This window comes from Coregonus clupeaformis, chromosome 17 (genome assembly GCF_020615455.1).
Source record: "Coregonus clupeaformis isolate EN_2021a chromosome 17, ASM2061545v1, whole genome shotgun sequence".
In the NCBI taxonomy this organism is placed as follows: domain Eukaryota; kingdom Metazoa; phylum Chordata; class Actinopteri; order Salmoniformes; family Salmonidae; genus Coregonus; species Coregonus clupeaformis.
In genome coordinates this window covers 35,562,177-35,588,142 of record NC_059208.1, presented here as the reverse complement: position 1 = coordinate 35,588,142, position 25,966 = coordinate 35,562,177, and the positions used below count along the sequence as shown (strand labels likewise).

Genomic DNA, 25,966 nt, shown 5'->3' with positions numbered 1-25,966 from the left:
GATTTCATGTCAATCCAAATATGGCCAAAATTCGCTAGCTAGCTAACCAACAACTATAACGATGTACTAGAAACAACAAGTGATCATTGTGCAAATGTATTTGTTTTTGATAAACATTGGAGATTAAATATAGCTTACATGTTAACAATCTACGCCAACCTCATCAGTTTTGCCCCATGGTTACATTCATTTCAATTTTGTTAAAGCGACAGAGACAGAACACAGGTATTGTGGTTAGTGAAGGGTAAGACAGTTGGTCAATATTCGCCTAAAATGACATACCCAAATCTAACTGCCTGTAGCTCAGGACCTGAAGCAAGGATATGCATATTAATTTGAAAGGAAACACTTTTCAAGTTTGTGGAAATGTTAAATTAATGTAGGAGAATATAACACATTAGATCTGGTAAAAGATCTTACAAACAAAAAAACATGCGTTTTCTATTTGTTTTCTGTTGCATCATCTTTTAAATGCAAGAGAAAGGCCAGACAGTGATGTAGGATTCTAGATATAATTTAGATGTTGTCCACCAGATGGCAGCAGTGTGTGTGCAAAGTTTCAGACAGATCCAGTGAAGAATTACATCATTACACAATATTTTGTATCAAGTCTGACAGCAGTTTTCCCAAATGTGCCGAATTGGTTTTCAAGTACATAACTATAGAGAACATACAAATATGCTATGGTAATACAACATTTAAGTTTGCACACTAACCTTTACACATCTAGATCGCCGTGCGTGGTGGATGTAATATAATAATAATAATATGCCATTTAGCAGACGCTTTTATCCAAAGCGACTTACAGTCGTGCGTGCATACATTATTTTTTTTTGTGTATGGGTGGTCCCGGGGATCGAACCCACTACCTTGGCATTACAAGCGCCGTGCTCTACCAGCTGAGCTACAGAGGACCACTGTAGAACCCAGTTCCTACATTTGAATATAAAAATGGATTTTTCAAACAAAACTACACTACATTTTATCCCTGGGACCCTCAGGATGACAAATCAGAGCAAGATTACTGAATGTATGTACATTATTTACCTTTAGAGGTGAATGTACCAAACCAGTTGCCGTGATAAAAGTGTTTTGTTGTTGTCCACTATCCTCAAACAATAGCATGGTATTTTTTAGCTGTAATAGCTACTGTAAATTGGACACTTCAGTTAGATTAAAAATAATTTAAGCTTTCTGCCCATATAAGACATGTCTATGTCCAGGAAAGTTGGCTGTTGTTTACAACACCATTCTAGTCACATATCGCATATCGAGCAAAGATGCCACTTCTGACATGTCCTGTGTGTATAAATTGTTAGACCCTGATATGTTCCCATCGCTGAAGGCAATCATACAGGCCGCACTGACTATCCCAGTTAGCAGCTGTGAGAGATCTTTCAGTGCATTAAGACGTCTACATACCTGGCTTAGGAGCCCAATGACCCAAGACAGAATGCATCATGACAATTGACAAAGATATACATACTAACACACTTGGGAAAGAGTGAAGTCATTACAGGTTTGCACCTACAGTTTAATTTAGTTTAATTTCTAATATTTATGGATGGACTAACATCCTAGTACTGTGTAATATAACTCGCAATCATTGTGAATATTTAGTTGGAGAAAGGATTGTATGCTGGTATGTACATGTGTGTAAAATTGTGAAGTGTTACTACAGGGGTTTTGGGGGTGTATTTGTTTTTGTGTAATTAGGTAGAAATATTGTCCTGTAGCTAATTTACCTTGGAATCTGTGATTTATTACCACAAGTATGATAAAAACCTGATTTTCAAGCATGTCTGGTGCCTGCGTTTGTAAATATTATCTGCAAAGGTTGTGCCCCCCCAGTTCCAACATAATCCAAAGGATGGCAGCCTAAAATCCCAATCCTGCTATATTGCAAGTAACTAAAACATTTTTTTCATGCAAAACACTATTTGTGGTTTAGGCTGCCACCATTTGGAATATTTTGGAACTGCAAGGTACGCGCAGCATGACTAGCTCACATTAGTTAGCAGTAATGTGACCAACATCAACATGAGTCGTTTTTTTTATTGCCAATCAAATATTGGACATGGTTTATGAAAACTGATAAATAAAAAAACTGAAATACTTTTTCCAACAATTTTCCTTCATGGAAAATTACGATATAGTTATGCACTTGTAATTTGTACTTGCTAATAGATTTAAAATATATATACACTACCGGTCAAAAGTTTTAGAACACCTGCTCATTAAGGGTTTTTCTTTATTTGTACTATTTCCTACATTGTAGAATAATAGTGAAGACATTAAAACTATGAAATAACACATATGGAATCATGTAGTAACCAAAACAGTGTTAAACAAATCAAAACATATTTTATATTTGAGATTCTTCAAATAGCCACCCTTTGCCTTGATGACAGCTTTGCACATTCTTGGCATTCTATCAATCAGCTTCACCTGGAATGCTTTTCCAACAGTCTTGAAGGAGTTCCCACATATGCTGAGCACTTGTTGGCTGCTTTTCCTTCACTCTGCGGAAACCATCTCAATTTGGTTGAGGTCGGGGGATTGTGGAGGCCAGGTCATCTGATGCAGCACTCCATCACTCTCCTTCTTGGTAAAATAGCCCTTACACAGCCTGGAAGTGTGTTGGGTCATTGTCCTGTTGAAAAATAAATGATAGTCCCACTAAGCCCAAACCAGATGGGATGGCGTATCGCTGCAGAATGCTGTGGTAGCCATGCTGGTTAAGTGTGCCTTGAATTCTAAATAAATCACAGACAGTGTCACCAGCAAAGCACCCCCATACCCTAACACCTCCTCCTCTATGCTTTACGGTGAGAAATACACATGCGGAGATCATCCATTCACCCACACCGCGTCTCACAAAGACACGGTGGTTGGAACCAAAAATCTCAAATTTAGACTTCAGACCAAAGGACACATTTCCATCGATCTAATGTCCATTGCTTGTGTTTCTTGGCCCAAGCAAGTCTCTTCTTCTTATTGGTGTCCTTTAGTAGTGGTTTCTTTGCAGCAATTCGACCATGAAGGCCTGATTCACACAGTCTCCTCTGAAAAGCTGATGTTGAGATGTGTCTGTTACTTGAACTCTGTGAAGCATTTATTTGGCCTGCAATTTCTGAGGCTGGTAACTCTAATGAACTTATACTCTGCAGCAGAGGTAACTCTGGGTCTTCCTTTCCTGTGGCGGTCCTCATGAGAGCCAGTTTCATCATAGCACTTGTGTCATGAGCCCTCTCACTCCACCGGGTTACCACCTTATGTGTTTCCACTATCTTCCACTCTGCTCATCTCTCTCTCTCTACTCAGCCTAACGAGCTCCACCTGTCCCTGCTCTGCTCGGCTCTAATTACTCTGCCAGCTGCGCTGCATTACCCACTAACCTCTCCCAGTATTTAAAGTCCCGTCTTTCAGCTCTCCTTTGTCAGATCGTCTGCAAAGCTCACACCCGGAACCTGTGTGCTCGCGCTTCTGGCTCACCCCTGTTTTGTGACCCCGGACCTGCCTGATTCTTGGGTACTCTTCTGCCCCAGGAAAACCAGACCTGCTTTCTGCCTTTACGACTCCTGACTACTCTTCGACCCCGGTAACTCTGACCAGCCTTCTGCCTTGCTACTACGTATTTGGATTTCCCTTGAACTGTACTTCTGCCTGTTTTCATCCGCCCCGTTGTGTCTGTGTTTCCTCCCCCCCCAGGACTTCTGGACCACCAACCACCGGCGTCATCGGACGCATCGCTGCCACTGGGGGAGGCACAGACCCAGCACATCGGACGGGATAACCCCTGGAGCCTTCACTCACTCCCTACATCCCTTTCCCCTTAAGTTTAAATAAACTTTCTGGTGTGACGCAATTGTGGTCCTCTTGTCGTCTGTCTGAACCGTGACAGTACGATCTGACCATCATGGACTCAGCGCACACTTCCCCCGACATGGAAGCCGAAGAACCTGAGCAACCCACCGCCATGCTACGCCTGGAACACACTGAGAGAGAGCTAAGCCGCATGAGCGGCGACGTCACCTCTCTGCTTCAGGTCGGCCACCAACAGCATCAGCAGTTCCAGCAGCACCAGCAGCAGTCCCAGCAGCAGCAACAACAACTCGCCAGGATCATCCAACTCCTCACCAACCTTACGCCAGCCAGTCTGCCCACCAGCCCTGCCTCCGAGTTACCTGCCCCGGTCATAGCAGCCGCTACCCCGGAACCCAAGATTGGAAACCCCGAGCGGTTCAACGGCGATTCTACCCAGGTCCGGCCATTCCTGACTAGCTGCCGACTTCAGTTCTCCTTGCAGCCAAGGACCTTCGCCACGGAGGGGGCTAGGGTCGGGTATGCCATCACTCACCTGACGGGCCGAGCTCGACTCTGGGGAACAGCAGAGTTCGAACGTCAAACCCCCGCATGTGCAACCTTCGACCTGCTTGCTGAGGAGATGCTGAAGGTGTTTGACCTGGATTCACCAACCGCAGAGGCGTCTCGTGAACTGTTCAGTATTCGACAAGGCAGACGTACTGTCGCAGACCATTCCATCGACTTCCGAACCCTGGCAAGACGAAGTTCTTGGAACACACCCTCGTTGGTGGACGCGTTCTTCCATAGCTTGGCTGACTATATCAAGGACGAGTTGGTCTCCCATGAACTGCCTTCCACTCTTGATGAAGCCATCGCACTGACTGTCCGGATCGACAGAAGGATACAGACCCGTCGTCGTGAGAGGGGGCGCCAAGGTCCACCAACTACCGGCATTCGGAGAGATCCGACTGGGCTCCTGTCAGCTACTGCCACTCACCCAAGTCAGCTTGATCAGTCTGAGCCTATGGAGATTGGGCGAGCCTCTCTCACTCCTGCAGAGCGCCAGCGCCGCTTCACCTCAAACCTCTGCCTCTATTGTGGAGGTGATGGACATCGTGTGGTAACCTGCCCTTTAAAAGGCCGAAGCTCACCGGGCATAGGGGGAGTCCGGTTGAGCTCAATGACCACCCAGTCCTCCGACCGCAAACCCTTGCTGCAAGTTCACCTCCGCCTCTCTGACTCAACTCACACCCTGGCTGCTCTGGTGGATTCGGGCGCCGAAGCCAACATAATGGACATCAAGCTGGCACGCCAACTGGGACTGGAGAACCTCCGTTTGACACCTCCTATTCCTGCCCGGGCACTGGACGGACACTTACTCGGATCGGTCACTCATGTCACGGCCCCGGTCTTGATGGGTCTGTCCGGAAACCATCAAGAAACTATCCAGTTTCACCTGCTACCCTCTCCAGGCCAACCCCTCATCCTGGGTTACCCATGGCTCCGCCCGGCACAACCCTCAGCTCGACTGGGTGACCGGGGTGATCAGGGAGTGGGGAGAGGACTGCCACCGAACCTGCCTGCTTGCTGCCGCACTACCCCCTCGGCCAGTACCTACTAACTCCGCTCCTGACCTCTCCCATGTCCCAGAATGCTACCATGGTCTCAGAGAAGTGTTTAACAAAGCTAGAGCCACATCTCTGCCCCCTCACCGACCGCACGACTGTGCCATCGACCTCCTCCCTGGAACAGCCCCTCCAAGGGGTCGTCTTTATTCGTTGTCTGCTCCTGAAAGAAGGTCCATGGAGGACTACATCAATGGCTCTCTGTCCACAGGATTGATCCGTTCATCTTCATCTCCGGCTGGTGCTGGCTTCTTCTTTGTGGGGAAGAGGGACGGATCTCTTCGCCCCTGCATCGACTACAGGGGACTCAACGACATCACAGTGAAAAACCGTTACCCTCTCCCTCTGCTCACCTCTGCTTTTGAGTTGCTCCAGGGAGCCACTGTTTTTACCAAGTTGGATCTCAGAAACGCTTACCACCTAGTGCGGATCCGGGGAGGGAGATGAATGGAAGACCGCATTCAATACACCAACAGGCCACTACGAGTATCTGGTTATGCCTTTTGGCCTCACCAATGCTCCTGCTGTGTTCCAGGCTCTAGTGAATGATGTACTGCGGGACATGTTAAACAAGTTTGTCTTCGTTTACCTGGATGACATCTTAATCTACTCCAGAAACCTGTCTGAACACACCCGCCATGTCCAGCAAGTCCTTCATCGTCTTCTGGAGAATTCCCTCTACGCCAAGGCAGAGAAATGTGAGTTTCACGTCAAGACAGTGGCCTTCCTGGGGTACATAGTGGCAGAGGGAAGTATCCAAATGGATCCTGCCAAAGTATCAGCAGTCACTTCATGGCCAGTTCCGGAGAACAGAAAGAAGCTGCAACAGTTTCTGGGGTTTGCTAACTTCTATAGAAAGTTTATCCGGAACTACAGTACCGTTGCTGCCCCTCTCACTGCTCTAACCAGCACCAAGCAACCCTTCACCTGGACCCCAGCAGCCGACAAGGCCTTCAGTACCCTCAAGGTAAGGTTCACCTCCGCTCCCATCCTCCAGATGCCTGACGTGGACCGGCAATTCATTGTGGAGGTGGACGCCTCGGATGTGGGAGTTGGTGCTGTGATTTCTCAGTGGGCTGCGGAGGATAGGAAGCTCCATCCCTGTGCCTTTTTCTCACGTCGGTTGTCCCCCTCTGAGTGCAATTACGACATAGGGAACCGAGAGCTGCTGGCTGTGAAGCTTGCCTTGGAGGAGTGGCGTCACTGGCTGGAGGGGTCCACCATTCCATTTCTCGTTTGGACCGATCATAAGAACTTGGAGTACATCCGCACGGCCAAACGGTTGAACTCCAGGCAGTCCCGCTGGGCCCTGTTCTTCACCAGGTTTAATTTCACTCTGTCATACCGGCCTGGGTCACGCAACACCAAGCCAGACGCCCTCTCCCGTCAATTCCAGAAGGATGACAACCCCTCCAAGGATCCTGTGTCGATTCTGCCAAGTCCCTGCATCGTAGCAGCTCTGACCTGGGCTGTTGAGGAACAGGTGCTGGAAGCTCTCCGTAACCAGCCCGGTCCCAGCACTTGCCCAGCTGACCGCCTTTTTGTCCCCGAAAACCTAAGGTCCCAGGTCGTTCAGTGGGGACATGACTCCCGCCTAGCTTGTCACCCTGGCTCCACCCGCACTTACAACCTGCTCGCCCAGAGGTTCTGGTGGCCCGCTCTGAGAAAGGATGTACGGGAATTCGTCCAAGCCTGCCCCATCTGCAACCAACACAAGTCGTCCTGCCAGCCCCCAGCCGGATTGCTGCAGCCCCTGCCTGTGCCCAGACGTCCCTGGTCTCACATCGCCCTTGACTTTGTCACGGGGCTGCCCCCTTCAAGGGGGCAAGACCGTCATTCTCACCATAGTTGACCGATTCAGCAAGATGGCACACTTCATTCCCCTCCCCAAGCTCCCAACCGCCAAGGAGACCGCCCAGGTGGTCCTGGAACACGTCTTCCGGATCCACGGACTGCCAAAGGATGTAGTTTCTGACCGTGGTCCACAATTCTCCTCCGCTTTTTGGAAGGAGTTCTGTCACCTGCTGGGAGCCACAGTCAGTCTGACTTCCGGATTCCATCCCCAATCCAATGGGCAGTCAGAGCGGGCAAATCAGGAGCTCGAGAAGGCACTGCGATGCATGACTTCACGCAACCCCCCACTCCTGGTCGCAGCAATTGACATGGGTGGAGTACGCACACAATTCTCTGACCTGCTCTGCCATCGGGATGTCCCCTTTCCAATGTGTTTATGGATACCAGCCTCCTCTATTTGCCAGTCAGGAAGGGGAGGTTACTTGCCCATCTGCACTTGCGTTTGCCCGTCGATGTCGCCGCACCTGGTCACAGGCCCGAGCCACACTTCTCAGATCCGTTGCCAGCTACACTACCGGGGCCAACCGTCGGAGAATCCCTGCTCCCACCTACCATGTTGGTCAAAGGGTGTGGTTGTCGTCAAGGAACCTGCCACTCAGGGTGGAGTCGCAGAAGTTGGCACCTCGGTTCATTGGCCCATTCCCTATCATAAGAGTGATTAGCCCAACTGCTGTCCGGCTCCAACTGCCTAATTCCATGAGGGTGCACCCCACTTTCCATGTGTCTAAGATTAAGCCCGTTCATGAGAGTCCGCTGGTCCCTGCTGCGCCTTGTCCTCCTCCTCCACGGCTCGTCGATGGTGGTCTGGTTTACACCGTCCGCCGCCTGCTTCGGTCCAGACGGAGGGGTAGGGGTCTCCAGTACCTCATTGACTGGGAGGGCTATGGACCTGAGGAAAGGACCTGGGTGCCAGCTAGTCGGATTGTGGATAGGACTCTCATCACCGCCTTCCACCAACGGCATCCTGATCAACCTGCAATCCGTAGGGGGCCGCCCCAGAGGGATCCCTAACCGTCCTGCCCGCTCGGCTTCCTGTCCTGTGCCTGATCCTGTCTCGGGACCTGTCCCATCTCCCGACCACGGCCCTCCGGCTTCCTCCGAGGATGAGGGCGTTCGCTCGGACCGTTCGGAGGAGTTCTAGCCCTCCTCCGGCTCCCCTCCCCCCGCCCGGCGTGGTGTTGCTCTTGGGACTTCTGGGGCCGTCCCTTGGGGGGTTCTGTCATGAGCCCTCTCACTCCACCGGGTTACCACCTTATGTGTTTCCACTATCTTCCACTCTGCTCATCTCTCTCTCTCTACTCAGCCTAACGAGCTCCACCTGTCCCTGCTCTGCTCGGCTCTAATTACTCTGCCAGCTGCGCTGCATTACCCACTAACCTCTCCCAGTATTTAAAGTCCCGTCTTTCAGCTCTCCTTTGTCAGATCGTCTGCAAAGCTCACACCCGAACCTGTGTGCTCGCGCTTCTGGCTCACCCCTGTTTTGTGACCCCGGACCTGCCTGATTCTTGGATACTCTTCTGCCCCAGGAAAACCAGACCTGCTTTCTGCCTTTACGACTCCTGACTACTCTTCGACCCCGGTAACTCTGACCAGCCTTCTGCCTTGCTACTACGTATTTGGATTTCCCTTGAACTGTACTTCTGCCTGTTTTCATCCGCCCCGTTGTGTCTGTGTTTCCTCCCCCCCCCCAGGACTTCTGGACCACCAACCACCGGCGTCATCGGACGCATCGCTGCCACTGGGGGGAGGCACAGACCCAGCACATCGGACGGGATAACCCCTGGAGCCTTCACTCACTCCCTACATCCCTTTCCCCTTAAGTTTAAATAAACTTTCTGGTGTGACGCAATTGTGGTCCTCTTGTCGTCTGTCTGAACCGTGACAACTTGATGGTTTTTGCGACTGCACTTTTTTTTATTTTTTTTTATTTAACCTTTATTTAACCAGGTAAGCCAGTTGAGAACAAGTTCTTATTTACAACTGCGACCTGGCCAAGATAAAGCAAAGCAGTGTGATAAAAACAACAACACAGAGTTACATATGGGGTAAAACAAAACATAAAGTCAAAAATAGAACAGAAAATATATATACAGTGTGTGCAAATGTAGCAAGTAATGGAGGTAAGGCAATAAACAGGCTATATTGCAAAATAATTACAATTAGTATTAACACTGGAATGATAGATGTGCAAGAGATGATGTGCAAATAGAGATACTGGGGTGCAAATTAGCAAAATAAATAACAATATGGGGATGAGGTAGTTGGGTGGGCTAATTTCAGATGGGCTGTGTACAGGTGCAGTGATCGGTAAGGTGCTCTGACAACTGATGCTTAAAGTTAGTGAGGGAGATAAGAGTCTCCAGCTTCAGCGATTTTTGCAATTCGTTCCAGTCATTGGCAGCAGAGAACTGGAAGGAATGGCAGCCAAAGGAGGTGTTGGCTTTGGGGATGACCAGTGAGATATACCTGCTGGAGCGCATACTACGGGTGGGTGTTGCTATGGTGACCAATGAGCTAAGATAAGGCAGGGATTTGCCTAGCAGTGATTTATAGATGGCCTGGAGCCAGTGAGTTTGGCAACGAATATGTAGTGAGGACCAGCCAACAAGAGCGTACAGGTCACAGTGGTGGGTAGTATATGGGGCTTTGGTGACAAAACGGATGGCACTGTGATAGACTACATCCAATTTGCTGAGTAGAGTGTTGGAGGCCATTTTGTAAATGACATCGCCGAAGTCAAGGATCGGTAGGATAGTCAGTTTTACGAGGGCATGTTTGGCAGCATGAGTGAAGGAGGCTTTGTTGCGAAATAGGAAGCCGATTCTAGATTTAACTTTGGATTGGAGATTTTTAATGTGAGTCTGGAAGGAGAGTTTACAGTCTAACCAGACAACTACTCTAGGTCAGACCCGTCGAGAGTAGTGATTCTAGTCGGGTGGGCAGGTGCCAGCAGCGTTCGATTGAAGAGCATGCATTTAGTTTTACTAGTGTTTAAGAGCAGTTGGAGGCTACTGAAGGAGTGTTGTATGGCATTGAAGCTCGTTTGGAGGTTTGTTAACACAGTGTCCAATGAAGGGCCAGATGTATACAAAATGGTGTCGTCTGCGTAGAGGTGGATCTGAGAGTCACCAGCAGCAAGAGCGACATCATTGATATACACGGAGAAAAGAGTCGGCCCAAGATGTGAACCCTGTGGCATCCCCATAGAGACTGCCATAGCTCCAGACAACAGGCCCTCCGATTTGACACATTGAACTCTATCTGAGAAGTAGTTGGTGAACCAGGCGAGGCAGTCATTTGAGAAACCAAGGCTATTTAGTCTGCCAATAAGAATGCGGTGGTTGACAGAGTCGAAAGCCTTGGCCAGGTCGATGAAGACGGCTGCACAGGACTGTCTATTATCGATCGCGGTTATAATATAGTTTAGGACCTTGAGCGTGGCTGAGGTGCACCCATGACCAGCTCGGAAACCGGATTGCATAGCGGAGAGGGTACTGTGGGATTCGAAATGGTCGGTGATCTGTTTGTTAACTTGGCTTTCAAAAACTTTCGAAAGGCAGGGCAGGATGGATATAGGTCTGTAACATTTTGGATCTAGAATGTTACCCCCTTTGAAGAGGAGGATGACCGCGGCAGCTTTCCAATCTCTGGGGATCTCAGACGTTACGAAAGAGAGGTTGAACAGGCTAGTAATAGGGGTTGCGACAATTTCGGCGGCTAGTTTTAGAAAGAAAGGGTCCAGATTGTCTAGCCCAGATGATTTGTAGGGGTCCAGATTTTGCAGCTCTTTCAGAACATCAGCTGTCTGAATTTGTGTGAAGGAGAAGCGGGTGGGGCATGGGCAAGTTGCAGCGGAGGGTGCAGAGCTGGTGGCCGGGGTAGTGGTAGCCAGGTGGAAAGCATGGCCAGCCGTAGCAAAATGCTTGTTGAAATTCTCGATTATTGTAGATTTATCGGTGGTGATAGTGTTTCCTAGCATCAGTGGAGTGGGCAGCTGGAAGGAAGTGCTCTTATTCTCCATGGACTTTACAGTGTCCCAAAACTTTTTGGAGTTAGTGCTACAGGATGCACATTTCTGTTTGAAAAAGTTAACTGTTTGTGTATATTGGTTCCTAACTTCCCTGAAAAGTTGCATATCGCGGGGGCTATTTGATGCTAATGCAGTATGCCACAGGATGTTTTTGTGCTGGTCAAGGGCAGTCAAGTCTGAGGAGAACCAGGGGCTATATCTGTTCTTAGTTCTGTATTTTTTGAATGGGGCATGTTTATTTAAGATTGAGAGGAAATTACTTTTAAAGAACAACCAGGCATCCTCTACTGACGGAATGAGATCTATATCCATCCAGGATACCTGGGCCAGGTCAATTAGGGAAGGCCTGCTCGCTAAAGTGTTTTAGGGAGCGTTTGACAGTGATGAGGGGTGGTCGTTTGACCGCGGACCCGTTACGGACGCAGGCAATAAGGCAGTGATCGCTGAGATCCTGGTTGAAGACAGCGGAGGTGTATTTAGAGGGTAAGTTAGTCAGGATGATATCTATGAAGGTACCCATGTTTACGGATTTAGGGTTGTACCTGGTAGGTTCGTTGATCATTTGTGTGAAATTGAGGGCATCTAGTTTGGATTGTAGGATGGCCGGGGTGTTAAGCATATCCCAATTTAGGTCACCAAGCGATACGAACTCTGAGGATAAATGGGGGGCAATCAATTCACATATGGTGTCCAGGGCACAGCTGGGGGCTGAGGGGGGTCTGTAGCAAGCGGCAACAGTGAGAGACTTATTTCTGGAAAGGTGGATTTTTAGAAGTAGAAGCTCAAACTGTTTGGGCACAGACCTGGATAGTATGATAGAGCTCTGCAGGCTATCTCTACAGTAGATTGCAACTCCACCCCCTTTGGCAGTTCTATCTAGACGGAAAATTTTGTAGTTGGGGATGGACATTTCAGAATTTTTGGTGGCCTTCCTAAGCCAGGATTCAGACACTGCTAGAACATCAGGGTTGGCGGAGTGTGCTAACGCAATGAATAACTCAAACTTAGGAAGGAGGCTTCTGATATTAACGTGCAGAAAACCAAGGCTTTTATGGTTACAGAAGTCAACAAATGATAGCTCCTGGGGAGTAGGAGTGATACTGGGGGCTGCAGGGCCTGGGTTAACCTCTACATCACCAGAGGAACAGAGGAGGACTAGAATAAGGATACGGCTAAAGGCTTTAAGAACTGGTCTTCTAGTGCGTTGGGTACAGAGAATAAAGGGGGCAGATTTCCGGCCGTTATAGAAAAGATTCAGGGCATTATGTACAGACAAGGATATGGAAGGATATGAGTACAGTGGAGGTAAACCTAAGCGTTGGGTAACAATGAAAGAGATAGCATCACTGGAGGCACCGATTGAGCCGGTCTCGGCGTGTATGGGGGGGTGGAACAAAGGAACTATTTGAGGCAGTTTTAGAGAGACTTGGGGTTCTACAGTGAAATTGTATAATAAGAACTAACTGGAACAGCAATAGGCAAGGTATATTGACATGGGAGAGAGGCATAAAGCAATCACAGGTGTTATTAGAGAGAGCTAAGACAACAACTGGTAATGGCGATAAAGTTTGGGCTGAGGCTAAACAGAATAAACAGGACAGGGTACCGTTTAAAGGAACAGTACAGCAGGCATCAGCGGTGCAGCTGAGTGATCATAAGGTCCAGTGAACAGCAATATGTGAGTCCGAGAGCAGTTCAAATTGGTGCTTCAGCACAGCGAGCAGGAAGCACGGTTGTAGTTTGCGTGTGCTAGCAGGCCGGGGCTAGCAGATGGATCTTCGTGGTCGACGTTTTAACGGGAAGCCTGTTGAAACCACATCAGACGATTTCATCAGCAAACCAGTCGTTTTGGATCGGCGGGGCTCAGTGTCAACACTAGGAGGTCCCGTCCGGTTGACAGAGAGGTAGATAGCCGGGAGATGTGCCTGGCTCGAGGCTCGCTCAAGGCTAACTGGTGCTTGCTAAGGGGCAATGGTAATTAGCCAACAACAACAGCCATTTGGTTGCAGCTAGCTGGTTGCAATGATCCGGCGCTAGGGTCCAGTGATTCCGGCAGAAAATCCGATATGCTCTGGGTCGATAGCACGCTGTGCAGACTGGCCGACGAATTGTCCAGGCTAGAGCTAGAGCTGGCAGGTGGGTAGTGCAGGCCACGGACAACGGTGAAGACGCTAACGGTGGTTAATAGCAAGTAGCCATTCGGTTGCAGCTAGACTAGTTTCAGCTTAAGGTTCTTGATAAAAGTTATAAAGAAATAATAGAATCGTTTCCACGTTGGGTGATGCGGGTTGCAGGAAAGTATATTTAGTTAAAGAATGAAAAGTAAAATTGAGCAATATATGCAAAATAGACAAAAAACAAGAAAACTGGCTATTTACACAAGGACACAGAAAAAAACACGACCGCACTGCTATGCCATCTTGGATTAAAGTTCTTGAAATGTTCAGTATTGACTGACCTTCATGTCTTTAAAGTAATGATGGACTGTCGTTTCTCTTTGCTTTTTGAGCTGTTCTTGCCATAATATGGACTTGGTCTTTTACCAAATAGGGCTATCTTCTGTATACCCCCCTACCTTGTCACAACACAACTGATTGGCTCAAACACATTAAGAAGGAAATAAATTCCACAAATTAACTTTTAAGAAGGCACACCTGTTAATTGAAATGCATTCCAGGTGACTACCTCTTGAAGCTGGTTGAGAGAATGCCAAGAACGTGCAAAGGGTGGCTATTTGAAGAATCTCATATATTTTGATTTTGATTTGTTTAACACTTTTTTGGTTACTACATGATTCCATATGTGTTATTTCATAGTTTTTTGATGTCTTCACTATTATTCTACAATGTATAAAATAGTAAAAATAAAGAAAAACCCTTGAATTTTGTTCTAAAACTTTTGACCGGTAGTGTATATTGACACCATATTCCATGGGTTTACTGACCACAATCCATTTAATTAATATTAGAAGTGTTCATTATTAGGCGTCAGGAGAGCACAGCGCATGGAAGAAAGCAGTGAGATATGCAACATAGTGTTATGTTTCTGCAAAATGTTCACTGCTAGCGTGCGAGGCCAAGAGTGCGGGGTGCTTCATATCGGTCGGGCAGGGATCAAATCCCCCCCCCTCCCGGAGTCAGCCCCAGGTCTTCGGGGCTGAGCCCCAGATGTTCGGGATGTCTAGTGATGTCCCTGCTTCCAACTCTACCCAAAGCTCCTTGGGGGTAAGGAGGAGGAGTCTACTCCCCAGCACGGGCTCCTGTCAGAGCGGAGACTTCAAATCAAATCAAATTGTATTTGTCACATGTGCCGAATACAACAGGTGTAGACCTTACAGTGAAATGCTTACTTACAAGCCCTTAACCAACAATGCAGTTTTAAGATAAATACGTGTTAAGTAAAAAAAAATTGATAAGTAAAAAAAATAAAAATTACAAATAATTAAAGAGAAGCAGTAAAATAACAGTAGCGAGGCTATATACAGGAGGTACCGGTACAGAGTCAATGTGCCGGGGCACAGACCAGTCAAGGTAATTGAGGTAATATGTACATGTAGGTAGAGTTAAAGTGGCTATGCATAGACAATAAACAGAGAGTGGCAGCAACGTAAAAGAGGGGGTGGGTGGGGGGTCTTATGGCTTGGGGGAAGAAGCTGTTAAGAAGCCTTTTGGACCTAGACATGGTGCTCCGGTACCACTTGCCGTGCGGTAGCAGAGAGAACAGTCTATGACTAGGGTGGCTGGAGTCTTTGAAAATGTTTAGCGCCTTCCTCTGACACTGCCTTGTATAGAGGTCCTGGATGGCAGGAAGCTTGGCCCCAGTGATGTACTGGGCCGTACGCACTACCCTCTGTAGTGCCATGCGGTCGGAGGCCGAGCAGTTGCCATACCAGGCAGTGATGCAACCAGTCAGGATGCTCTCGATGGTGCAGCTGTATAACTTTTTGAGGATCTGAGGACCCATGCCAAATCCTTTCAGTCTCCTGAGGGAATAGGCTTTGTCGTGCTCTCTTCATGACTGTCTTGGTGTGTTTGGACCACGATAGTTTGTTGGTGATGTGGACACCAAGGAACTTGAAGCTCTGAACCTGCTCCACTAATGCCCCGTCGATGAGAATGGGGGCGTGCTCGGTCCTCCTTTTCCTGTAGTCCACAATCATCTCCTTTGTCTTGATCACGTTGAGGGAGAGGTTGTTATCCTGGCACCACACGGCCAGGTCTCTGACCTCCTCCCTATAGGCTGTCTCATCGTTGTCGGTGATCAGGCCTGCCACTGTTGTGTCGTCTGCAAACTTAATGATGGTGTTGGAGTCGTGCCTGGCCATGAAGTCACGGGTGAACAGGGAGTACAGGAGGGGACTGAGCATGCACCCCTGAGGGGCCCCCGTGTTTAGGATCAGCGTGGCAGATGTGTTGTTACATACCCTTACCACCTGGGGGCGGCCCGTCAGGAAGTCCAGGATCCAGTTGCAGAGGGAGGTGTTTAGTCCCAGGGTCCTTAGTTTAGTGATGAGCTTTGAGGGCACTATGGTGTTGAACGCTGAGCTGTAGTCAATGAACAGCATTCTCACGTAGGTGTTCCTTTTGTCCAGGTGGAAAAGGGCAGTGTGGAGTGCAATAGAGATTGCATCATCTGTGGATCTGTTGGGGCGGTATGCAAATTGGAGTGGGTCTAGGGTTTCTGGGATGATGGTGTTGATGTGAGCCATGACCAGCCTTTCAAAGCACTTAATGGCTACAGACGTGTGCTACGGGTCTGTAGTCATTTAGGCAGGTTACCTTAGTGTTCTTGGGCACAGGGACTATGGTGGTCTGCTTGAAACATGTTGGTATTAGAGACTCAGTAAGGGACAGGTTGAAAATCTCAGTGAAGACACTTGCAAGTTGGTCAGCGCATGCTCGGAGTACACGTCCTGGTAATCTGTCTGTCCCTGTTGACCTGTTTAAAGGTCTTACTCACATCGGCTATGGAGAGCGTGATCGCACAGTCGTCCGGAACAGCTGATGCTCTCATGCATGCTTCAGTGTTGCTTGACTCGAAGCGAGCATAGAGATAATTTAGCTTGTCTGGTAGGCTCGTGTCACTGGTCAGCTTGCGGCTGTGCATCCCTTTGTAGTCTGTAATAGTTTGCAAGCCCTGCCACATCCAACGAGCGTCGGAGCCGGTGTAGTACGATTCAATCTTAGTCCTGTATTGACACTTTGCCTGTTTGATGGTTCGTCGGAGGGCATAGCGGGATTTCTTATAAGCGTCCGGGTTACAGTCCCGCTCCTTGAAAGCGGCAGCTCTACCCTTTAGCTCAGTGCGGATGTTGCCTGTAATCCATGGCCCTTCGCTATTTATGGTGCTTTCAAGACAGCTGGGAACTTGGAAAAAACAATGTCAAATCATAACGTCATTGATCTTCAGGTCGGAAAGTCGGAGCTCTAGAAAGATGCCCGAGATTCCGACTTGGAATTCCGAGTTGGATGACCATTCAAAACCAGTTTTCTTTTTCGTGTTCCCAGTTGTCTTGAACACAATGATGCTTGAGATAGGCCATACAGCAACGGTTAGCAGAAGCCGTAACAAATCCCCCCAGTCCCTAGTTGAGGAGCAGACAGCCATAGCCTCCCCCATGATTCCCTCCCCCTTTATTCGCCTCAAGGTAGCTGAGGTGGAAGACCTTGGTGGCGTCAAGGAGGAGACTCATAGCTCTCAGGCTACGAGGCTTCTTCCTCTGAGACCTGGAAACTCCTACCTGAGAAAGAAGGCAGAGCAGATGTCCAGGGTGGAGGATAAAACAGGGTGTTGTCTGCCCTACTGGCAGCTGTTTCAACTATTTTGCAAGAGCAAATAAAGCTAATGTCACCCTACTGTGACTTGCATTCAGATGTCAATGAAAAAAATAATTTGAAAAACCTTGTGTTTTTTATTAGACAAGATATAGATAGATAAGTTAGAGTTTAGCAGCACTGTAAGACTTTTCTGTAATTTCAACAGTTAAACAATGTAGAATGCACAGTAATTCCGTAATGTGTTTTACAGCATTAATGCTGTAGATTGCACTGCTGATATTAACTGTAATTGGAAGCCTCTTGTAAAAATTACATGACGTTCAGACTATTTTAGTTAATATCTTCTTGAAGTGGAAGAATATTTTCGGTAGGTAACTTGACTTGTTTATAAGTCCTACTGGTAGCTGGCTAACGTTTGCTAGCTAGCTCAAGTTAACAAGCCATTTTGGTCTGCTCTACATTGCTCGTAAATATAGCAGGGTTTCCCAAGGATTATATTTCAAGTAGGATAGCAGCCTACACAAGAAATAACTAATATTGGTAGCCATCTAATGTCACCGTGATATAGTCTACTACTCAATGGGGAGAGCATGACCGGCAACAACACCGGGACACAGTGAGTGTCCTCCTAGCTGTCACACAACCCTGTGTGATTCAGTTCACTCTGCCCACAGCTGCTACATAAGTCATTGTTTTGCAGGCCAAGAGTGTCCTTATAGCCTCTCCCCGCTAACCATTTGTTTAATTTAAACTTTGTTCCATAATTAGCTAAACCTGTTCACTTTACCAGTAGTATGCAAACATTTGGTGGCACAGAAAGAAAGTAAAAAGTTGAGTCTTGTACAATAATCTGTGGTATTAGGCTATAACAATGTTTTATTAGTTAGCTAATAAGGTCCCCTTGTCACCTGTCTTTTTACCCACCGAGTAACAGTCCTGGTGCTCTCTCCCTCTCTCTCTCATTCTATTCTTTATTTTTCTATGATTGTCCTAGGGGTGAGAAGAGCTGACAAATCAGAACTGAGGATTGTTATGGAGCTCCATGAGGAACACTTGATGCTGCGCTGACTTGTCTCTCCTGGTGCTCAACCTGGCCAAACTGTCCCATTGTGTGTTTCCTAACCCTAGCCGGTCTAGCTTCAGTAGACGCAGACCTCAACCCTACACTGTAAAACTTTCCCCTGTAAATGTACAGCATTCTACTGGCACCAGAGTTGCCAGCTTAATATTGTAATTTTTTCATTACAGCAGAGATGCTGTAATATAATTTACAGTACTATTTTCCTTACTGTAAAACATTACATCATCCCTGTACATTTACAGCAGGGATGCTGTACTATGTTTTACAGTAAGGAACATAGATTTGCTATTTTACTACTAAATCAATGTTCATATATAGGGACGTAAACAGAACAGTCAGTGTCACAATCACTCATTGTGATGAGTGTAATCACTCACAATCATTATTGTGAATGTTATGTATGGTAGGCCTATGGATTGTGACGTATTCTGTCATCCATGGGGCTGGGGATATGACATCTCGAGAGAGGTCTGATAAATAAAATGCATCTGGTGGCTAAATATCTACCTTAATTGAAAACTTGTTAAATCTATCAATAAATTAGTTTTGACCTTACAAATATGTCCACCAACCTCATTCAATTCACTCACTTCCTGCCCGTGCACAAAAGTAGCGTCAATAGAAACCCCATGTTTCCGGTAATGCCTTCTTTCCGGCAGCGGCTATTTCCTCGCCAACATGCCAGTGAGTACCAGAGCCTGACATAATAACCATTTTACCGTTAACATGGGGCGTTGGATGCCGATCTTGGAGTCCGTCAATGCATAATCAATTCGCGTACTGACTGTTGTGTGTTTGAGCTGTCGTGGTGTTATCATAATGTTTCAAATACGCGCTGATTAGTAACGTAGTGTGATACAAGATGGCGGCGTACATATCGCAAACATGGAGAAAAGAGTAACCTGAGAATGTAACACTAGCTACAATATGTCTGAAAATACGTGCAATGGCCTCCACTATATTGACTGATGTTGTCGTAGAAAGTGTTGTTCAGGTACTGCTCAAATAACAGGTGAAAATGTATTATTTTACTTGAGTAAAAGTATTTGGTTTTAAATATACTTAAGTATTAAATGTAACTGATATAATATACTTAAGTATCAAAAGTAAAAGTTTAAATCATTTTAATGTCCTTATATTAAGCAAACCAGACGGCATAATTTTATTGGTTCTTATTTATTTACTGAAAGCAAGTGGCATGCTCCAACACTCAGACATAATTTACAAACGAAGCATGTGTTTAGTGAGTCCACCAGATAAGAGGCTGTCGATGTTCTTTTGATAAGTGTGAATTAGACCATTTTATTGTCATGCTAAGCATTACAAAAGTAATGAGTACTTTTGGGTGTCAGGGAAAATGTATGGCATAATAAGTACATTTTATTTAGGAATGTACTGAAGTAAAAGTTGTCAAAAATATAAATAGTAAAGTACAGATACCCCCAAAAACTACTTAGGTACCACTTTCAAGTATTTTTACTTAGCTACACAACCAGTGGTGTGAAGTACTTATCTGACTGCATGTCGGTATCATCCATAGTTTGCTCTGGATTAGGGTGTCGGTTAACTGACAAATGTTAAATGCACTGCCTCATTGTCACTTGTAAGCAGTTGTCCTAACTACTCAAACTAAATGCAATGTTCTAAGTAGTCTTGCTTGTCCACTCTATCCTGCAGCTCGCAAAAGACTTGTTGCACCCATCCCCTGAGGAGGAGAAGAGGAGCCACAAGAAGAAGCGTCTTGTCCAGAGCCCAAACTCTTACTTCATGGATGTTAAGTGTCCAGGTAGGTCCTCTCTGTTTCCTTCATTGGATTTATGAGTTTGAATGGGCCGCCTTGTCTGTTTTTCTGAATTCAGTAGCTTAATGAGTCGAATACTTACGACGGTGTATTTATTACGAAGCATATGTGCCGAAATGAGGAGGAACCTAGCAGTATTTGTCCATTAAGATGAGCTTGTTTTCGTAGTTATTTTGGTATTTTCCTTTTGTTACTGTGTGCTCGAGTGAATACACCTCAGGCACTAATGACGCTGGTCTCAGATGATGCAGTGTGGCATGTAATTGTACTACATGTGTGCAGGGCTCAACTGCGACCAAAACACTGGCATTTGCGACCCTTTGACTTGGCAGTGCGACACCAATTTTTTTGTGGTCGCTAGGGTGCCAGGGGAAAAAAATGTATCTGGTCACATTAGTTGTTGGTTCATAGTTAGCTAAAAAAAAAAGGGATTATCAAGATATATTCAATCAGCAATGGGTATGCAGACCAGGTATTCAAAAAAGTGTGATCCGTAGTCTTGGTTTAATCTATGCGATGCACAATTGTATGTTTGAATGAACATTTTTATAAAGGCTTTCCCAAAACCCCTCCCCCTCCAAACAATCAGTGTTAATGTATTGTCAAGTTAAAATGTAATTATTTGTGAATGGAGGGTAGGTCATTATAGGCTATTTGCTCAGCCCGCAAATTTAAAGATAACATTTAAATGATACGCACATCATCTGTCAGTATTGTTTTCGTTCGGGCCAGTAGCTTTCAGTTACCACTGGTCTGGTGTGCCGCTGGCAAACTGACTTGAATGTCAAGCCCTGCAAGGGCATGCTAATTCAAGTCATTATTAGCCTGGTTCTGTATGGAACACAGGTCAGGTCACTATGCATAAAACAATTTGGTGCGACCAAATCATGTGCTGGTGCCATCAACTGAAAGTTTTTAGCAACAGTGCCACCAGTGGAAAAAGTTAGTCTAGAGTAGGGCTGTTGCGGTGACCATATTACTGCCACACCAGCAGTCACGAGTCATGAAGGCAGTCAAATTCCACGTGAATGTTTAGTCACGATAATTAGGCTTCTCCAAGCTCTGATGATGCTGAAGGTCATTAGTAGCCTACCAAACTTGCTAACTGCCTGGTACTCAGCACTCTATTGTCCCTCTAATCACTCTGACATCAATGCAAATGGATTTCGAAAATCTAATCAAACACTTCATGAGAGCTCATGTTGTGCAACATTTCTATAGCCTATGCAATAGCGAGAGAAAACAGAGTGATGGCCTCTATTAAAAAGAGGAGGATCTCATCAGCTTTCTGTCGGCTAGGCCTACTATATTTCTCAACTTTCCTAATATTAAGCACATTGCTTATCTTTACAACAGGAGTATAGCCTACCTGGCTGGCATGAAAATGAACCACTGGATTTGCAATTTAAGTGCATATTTTTTCCCCCTGCCCCTGTTTCGAGGCAGGCGCATGATAATGGTCCATTCTAAATCAAAACAAATGTCACATAGTAATATTGCTTTTAACCTTATAGAAACAGAAAGGGAGCATTGCAGTATATTGTGACAGTTCCAAACGACAGAGGCGGCCCCCTTTTTTCTAACAATTCTTCGTCGTCCTACAAATCAACCTCAATAGCATTATTTTCCTTGTCTTCAGTCATCCTCAATGCTTGCTTACACTTTTGCTAACGAAAGGAGTTTACTTCACTAAATGTTCGCTTACTCTGCAGTTGCGCATGCTTGTTTGTTGACTTTGATTGGCAGGCAGATTGCGTGTTACGTCCATGCTTCTAGTTTTTTTCTTTGCTAAAAAAGGCTGTTTTTAGTAAAATAAGCAATTTGAACTACATTTACGTCATTTAGCAGACGCTCTTATCCAGAGTGACTTACAGTTAGTGAGAGCATACATTATTATTATTATTATTTATTTATTTATATTTCATACCCCCCGTGGGAATCGAACCCACAACCCTGGCGTTGCAAACGCCATGCTCTACCAACTGAGCTACATCCCTGCCGGCCATTCCCTCCCCTACCCTAGACGACGCTGGGCCAATTGTGCGCCGCCCCATGGGTCACTGTTGCTAACTCTGGAGCTCGGTCAGAGTGACCATCGGGTCCTTGGTCACCTCCCTGACCAAGGACTTTCTCCCCAGATTTCTCAGTTTGGTCGTGCGGCCAGCTCTAGGAAGAGTCTTGGTGGTTCCAAACGTCTTCCATTCAACTGTTGGACCTTATATAGACAGGTGTGTGCCTTTCCAAATCATGTCCAATCAATTGAATATACCACAGGTGGACTGCAATCAAGTTGTAGAAACATTTCAAGGATGATAAATGGAAACAGGATTCACCTGAGCTCAATTTTGAGTCTCATAGCAAAGGGTCTGAATACTTATGTAAATAAGGTATTTCTGTTTTCATTTGTAATAAATTAGCAAACATTTCTAAACCTGTTTTCGCTTTGTCATTATGGGGTATTGTGTGTAGATTAAGGAGGAAAAACATTTATTTAATCCATTTTAGAACAAGGCTGTTCTATTTTATTCAGCTTTGTTCCATTGTATTCTTCATACTATAAAATACTATAAAATAATGCCACGGAATTCTAACCAAATCTTGTCTGCTAGCCCACAGCCATATGGCATAGCCAGATCGGACCGAACATAAGGACAACTCCGAGTATGCTATTATGTTCTTTTGAAATAGGCTACATTTTCTTGATATCATGTTTCTTTAGACCTGTCTAAAATAAATAATGGATTTATTGTGAAGGTGTATGCAATATTACATGGACTTTTTAAAATGTAGATGTTCCAAAGGTCTGCATCAGTGGGTTGTCGGCTATGTGTGGAAGGCAGGAGATGCTAAATGTGTTTATGTTTATTAATGGTCAATTACCATGAGACCGAAAGTTATTTGCTTGACAATCATCGGCTGACGAAATTTCGTGACCGCTACAGCCCTAGTCTAGAGCCCTGGTGTGTGTTATTGATTGTATTTTTGTTTCCCTCAGGATGCTACAAGATCACAACGGTGTTCAGCCACGCCCAGACGGTCGTGCTGTGTGTGGGTTGCTCCACAGTTCTGTGTCAGCCCACTGGAGGCAAAGCACGTCTCACAGAGGGTCAGTAGTCTCAGCATTTTGTGTGAATTGCTGGTGGGTTCACCTGCACCCACTATCAATTGCTAATAACCCGTCCGTAACCGCCCGACTATGAAAATCTGAAGCCCGCACCCAACCCGCAAATATAGAAAATGCGCTGTACAGTTGGTTCCCTTTTGTCCTTTTTTTTGTCTTGGTGGATCGATGTTAACTTTTTCTTCCCAAGTTTCCAAAAGCATTTGGCATGTTGGCGTGTGTAAAGTTAGGCCCTAAAGCTTAGGCTTATGTACTAATGCCAGATAAAAATATTGAAAGAACCTCAATGTAGCCTATAGATATGAATTGCACAATAATTATACATTTATGGATTTAATGATCGTTTTCACTTTATTCAACCCGCCCGCCCTTCATATTTCAGGGACTGCAGGTTGAGTAAACCCGCACATCACTAGTGTGTGTGCCCTTGTGTTTTCAACTCAAGTCTCTTCAATAGCAGTTTTAGGTACAGCAGCAATGTCAATATGTATTGATGTAGTTAAGTTATCGGAAGTTCCCGAGTTCCGACTGGAAAGTTTCACTTGAGCGGTCCTCCAAGTCGTAATTACAAGTGGGAAACTCTGATAAAATGTTACCTAAGTTGTGAAGTTTCACCACTGACCCCTCTCACCTTTTCAACCAAAAGATGACGACAAAGCAGTTTTTGACCAACTAATCAATGTGGATAATGTAGCTAGTTTGAACATATTGTCAATGTTAAGCAAGCTTGTTAACTGTATTATTAGCAATTTTAGCTAGCTGATCTTATCAAGCTAGCTAGCTAAAATCGTATTGGTTGAAGAATTGTTCCGACTTCAAGAGCATTTGAACACAATCATTTTGTATAAAAAAAATAAATTGTAATTCTTATAATGTTTTTGGATACTTTTATCCCCTTCTCCCCAGTTTCGTGATATCCAATTGGTAGTTAGTCTTGTCCCATCGCTGCAACTCCCTATGGACTCGGGATAGGCAAAGGTCGAGAGCCATGCGTCCTCCAAAACACGACCCTGCCAAGCCGCACTGCTTCTTGACACATTGCTCTCTTAACCCGGAAGCCAGCCGCACCAATGTGTCGGAGGAAACACCGTCCAGTTGGCGACCGAAGTCAGCTTGCAGGCGCCTGGCCCGCCACAAGGAGTTGCTAGAGTGCAATGGGACAAGGAAATCCCGGCCGGCCAAACCCTCCCCTAACCCGGACGACGCTGGGCCAATTGTATGCCGCCTCATGGGTCTCCGGTCACGGTCGGCTGTGACACCTGGGATCTAACCCGGGTCTTTAGTGACGCCTCAAGCACTGCGACCTTAGACTTCGCAGTTTCCCATGAGTATGTGAATGCCCCATTAGTCCTATTGTCAGTTACTATGTTAACCGACTAGGGTTTTTACTGGCTGATATTGGCACTGATTTAATTTAGACAGACCTGTCACATTCACTGTAGACAAATGGCTCATGCACCTTTTATCAAATGACTGACAGTGAATCCCAAATCGCCCCTACCAAATCGCTCGTAGGGCCTTCTGTGTCACGTGTTGCGGACAACTTTTGAGGGTGACTGCCAGAGAGTGGCGAGGGGATCAATAAACCCAATAACTTCGGGACACACTTGTGACTTGAATGATGCAATTCATGTTCTACTTTTAAATGAACAAACCCCCCTGTCGTTTTTCAAAAAATACCTCACTAAGTTACACATTTACTTTCCAAGATATTTAATCTTTTACATGTATCAAGTCTCGAAATCCGACAAATGCACATAGCATATAATTAGGCCACGCCTCTCCATTCTTTTGTGAAGTTGTGCAAACTCAAAACTAACGTGGTGCCTGATTCCACTTCAATCTGAAGCCGGCAACGTTGCTGGCTCTGTCGGAGAGGTTATCAGAGGTTCTAATTAGCCCCTGCACCCTCCATAATTTTCACTCCTCAGCTTTGGGACACTTGTGCATAAAGCGTGGGTGCGTGTGAACACACAAATGGAGGGGCAAGGGGGTGATTTGGGATTCAGCCTGACTGCATTGTCAAGTGACTGGACTGCCACCCCCATGGTTGTCCAGACTCATTCCAGTGCCAAATAAACCTCTGTTTGTAGAAGGGTTGGGCTAGACCACTGGCTCCCCCTTTTTGAAAGCTGAGAACAAATGCACGTTATGATGCTATGCTGCCAGTTGCGGTAGACTGGATTCCATTCCAACATTGCGTAACCTTACTATAGCTTTAGAAGATTTGAAATTATTGTTTTGGCAGTGAAAGCTTTTGTGCCATTCAATCTGTCAGTTTAGTACTAGGTGCTATAAATGTGAAACCAAATTAACACTGTTGCCCGCAACTCTCTCCTCATCAGATTGTAGTGAGATCAGTGGTTGTGTGTAGCAGTAATGCCCCTTTGTCTCAGTGGCCTGACTCTGTCATTTTGTCTTTCCATCAGGGTGCTCATTCAGGAGGAAGCAGCATTAGTCGTACTCTTGATGCCCCGGTAGAAATGTAAGAGAGGAGGGGTTGGACATGTTGATTTCAGCGACTCAAGCCTCGACACCCACTGCATCCAAGAAAGATTGATCAACAAGTGCTCATGACGCCTGGACACCAGATGGGTTTACTCATTCAATGTGATTGTCCACTTTGTCGCTGTAACTGAACTCTTCAACCCAATCTCTGTTTTTTAATACAATTGTTTTGGCTAAAGAATTGGTGGTTTGTACTTTTTGTTTCCTTTTCCATATATGCCTAAATTGGGATCGAAATGTTTTAATCTACATCAGTTGGGTGATTCTCATGAAACCAGTTTTTTTTAAAAACATGTCTAGCAAATTGAGTTACAAAACCATGATGCGTTTGCAAAAATCGACCATCATTCTGAGGACTAAGA

General features: G+C 46.0%; 1 protein-coding gene and 1 non-coding gene across 2 annotated transcripts; both read left to right on the top strand.

The window, feature by feature from the left end:
* The first annotated feature begins 18,751 nt into the window (after positions 1–18,751).
* On the top strand, positions 18,752–25,785 carry LOC121586316 (40S ribosomal protein S27). The gene is made up of 4 exons (XM_041902916.1): positions 18,752–18,858; positions 19,852–19,960; positions 22,971–23,081; positions 25,526–25,785. The coding sequence occupies exons 1-4, from the start codon at positions 18,853–18,855 to the stop codon at positions 25,552–25,554; spliced, it is 255 nt and encodes an 84-aa protein (XP_041758850.1). The 5' UTR covers positions 18,752–18,852; the 3' UTR covers positions 25,555–25,785.
* On the top strand, positions 25,111–25,240 carry LOC121586988. Its single transcript, XR_006004000.1, has one exon. It is a non-coding gene; the product is annotated as a small nucleolar RNA SNORA35 (small nucleolar RNA).
* Positions 25,786–25,966: the final 181 nt, after the last annotated feature.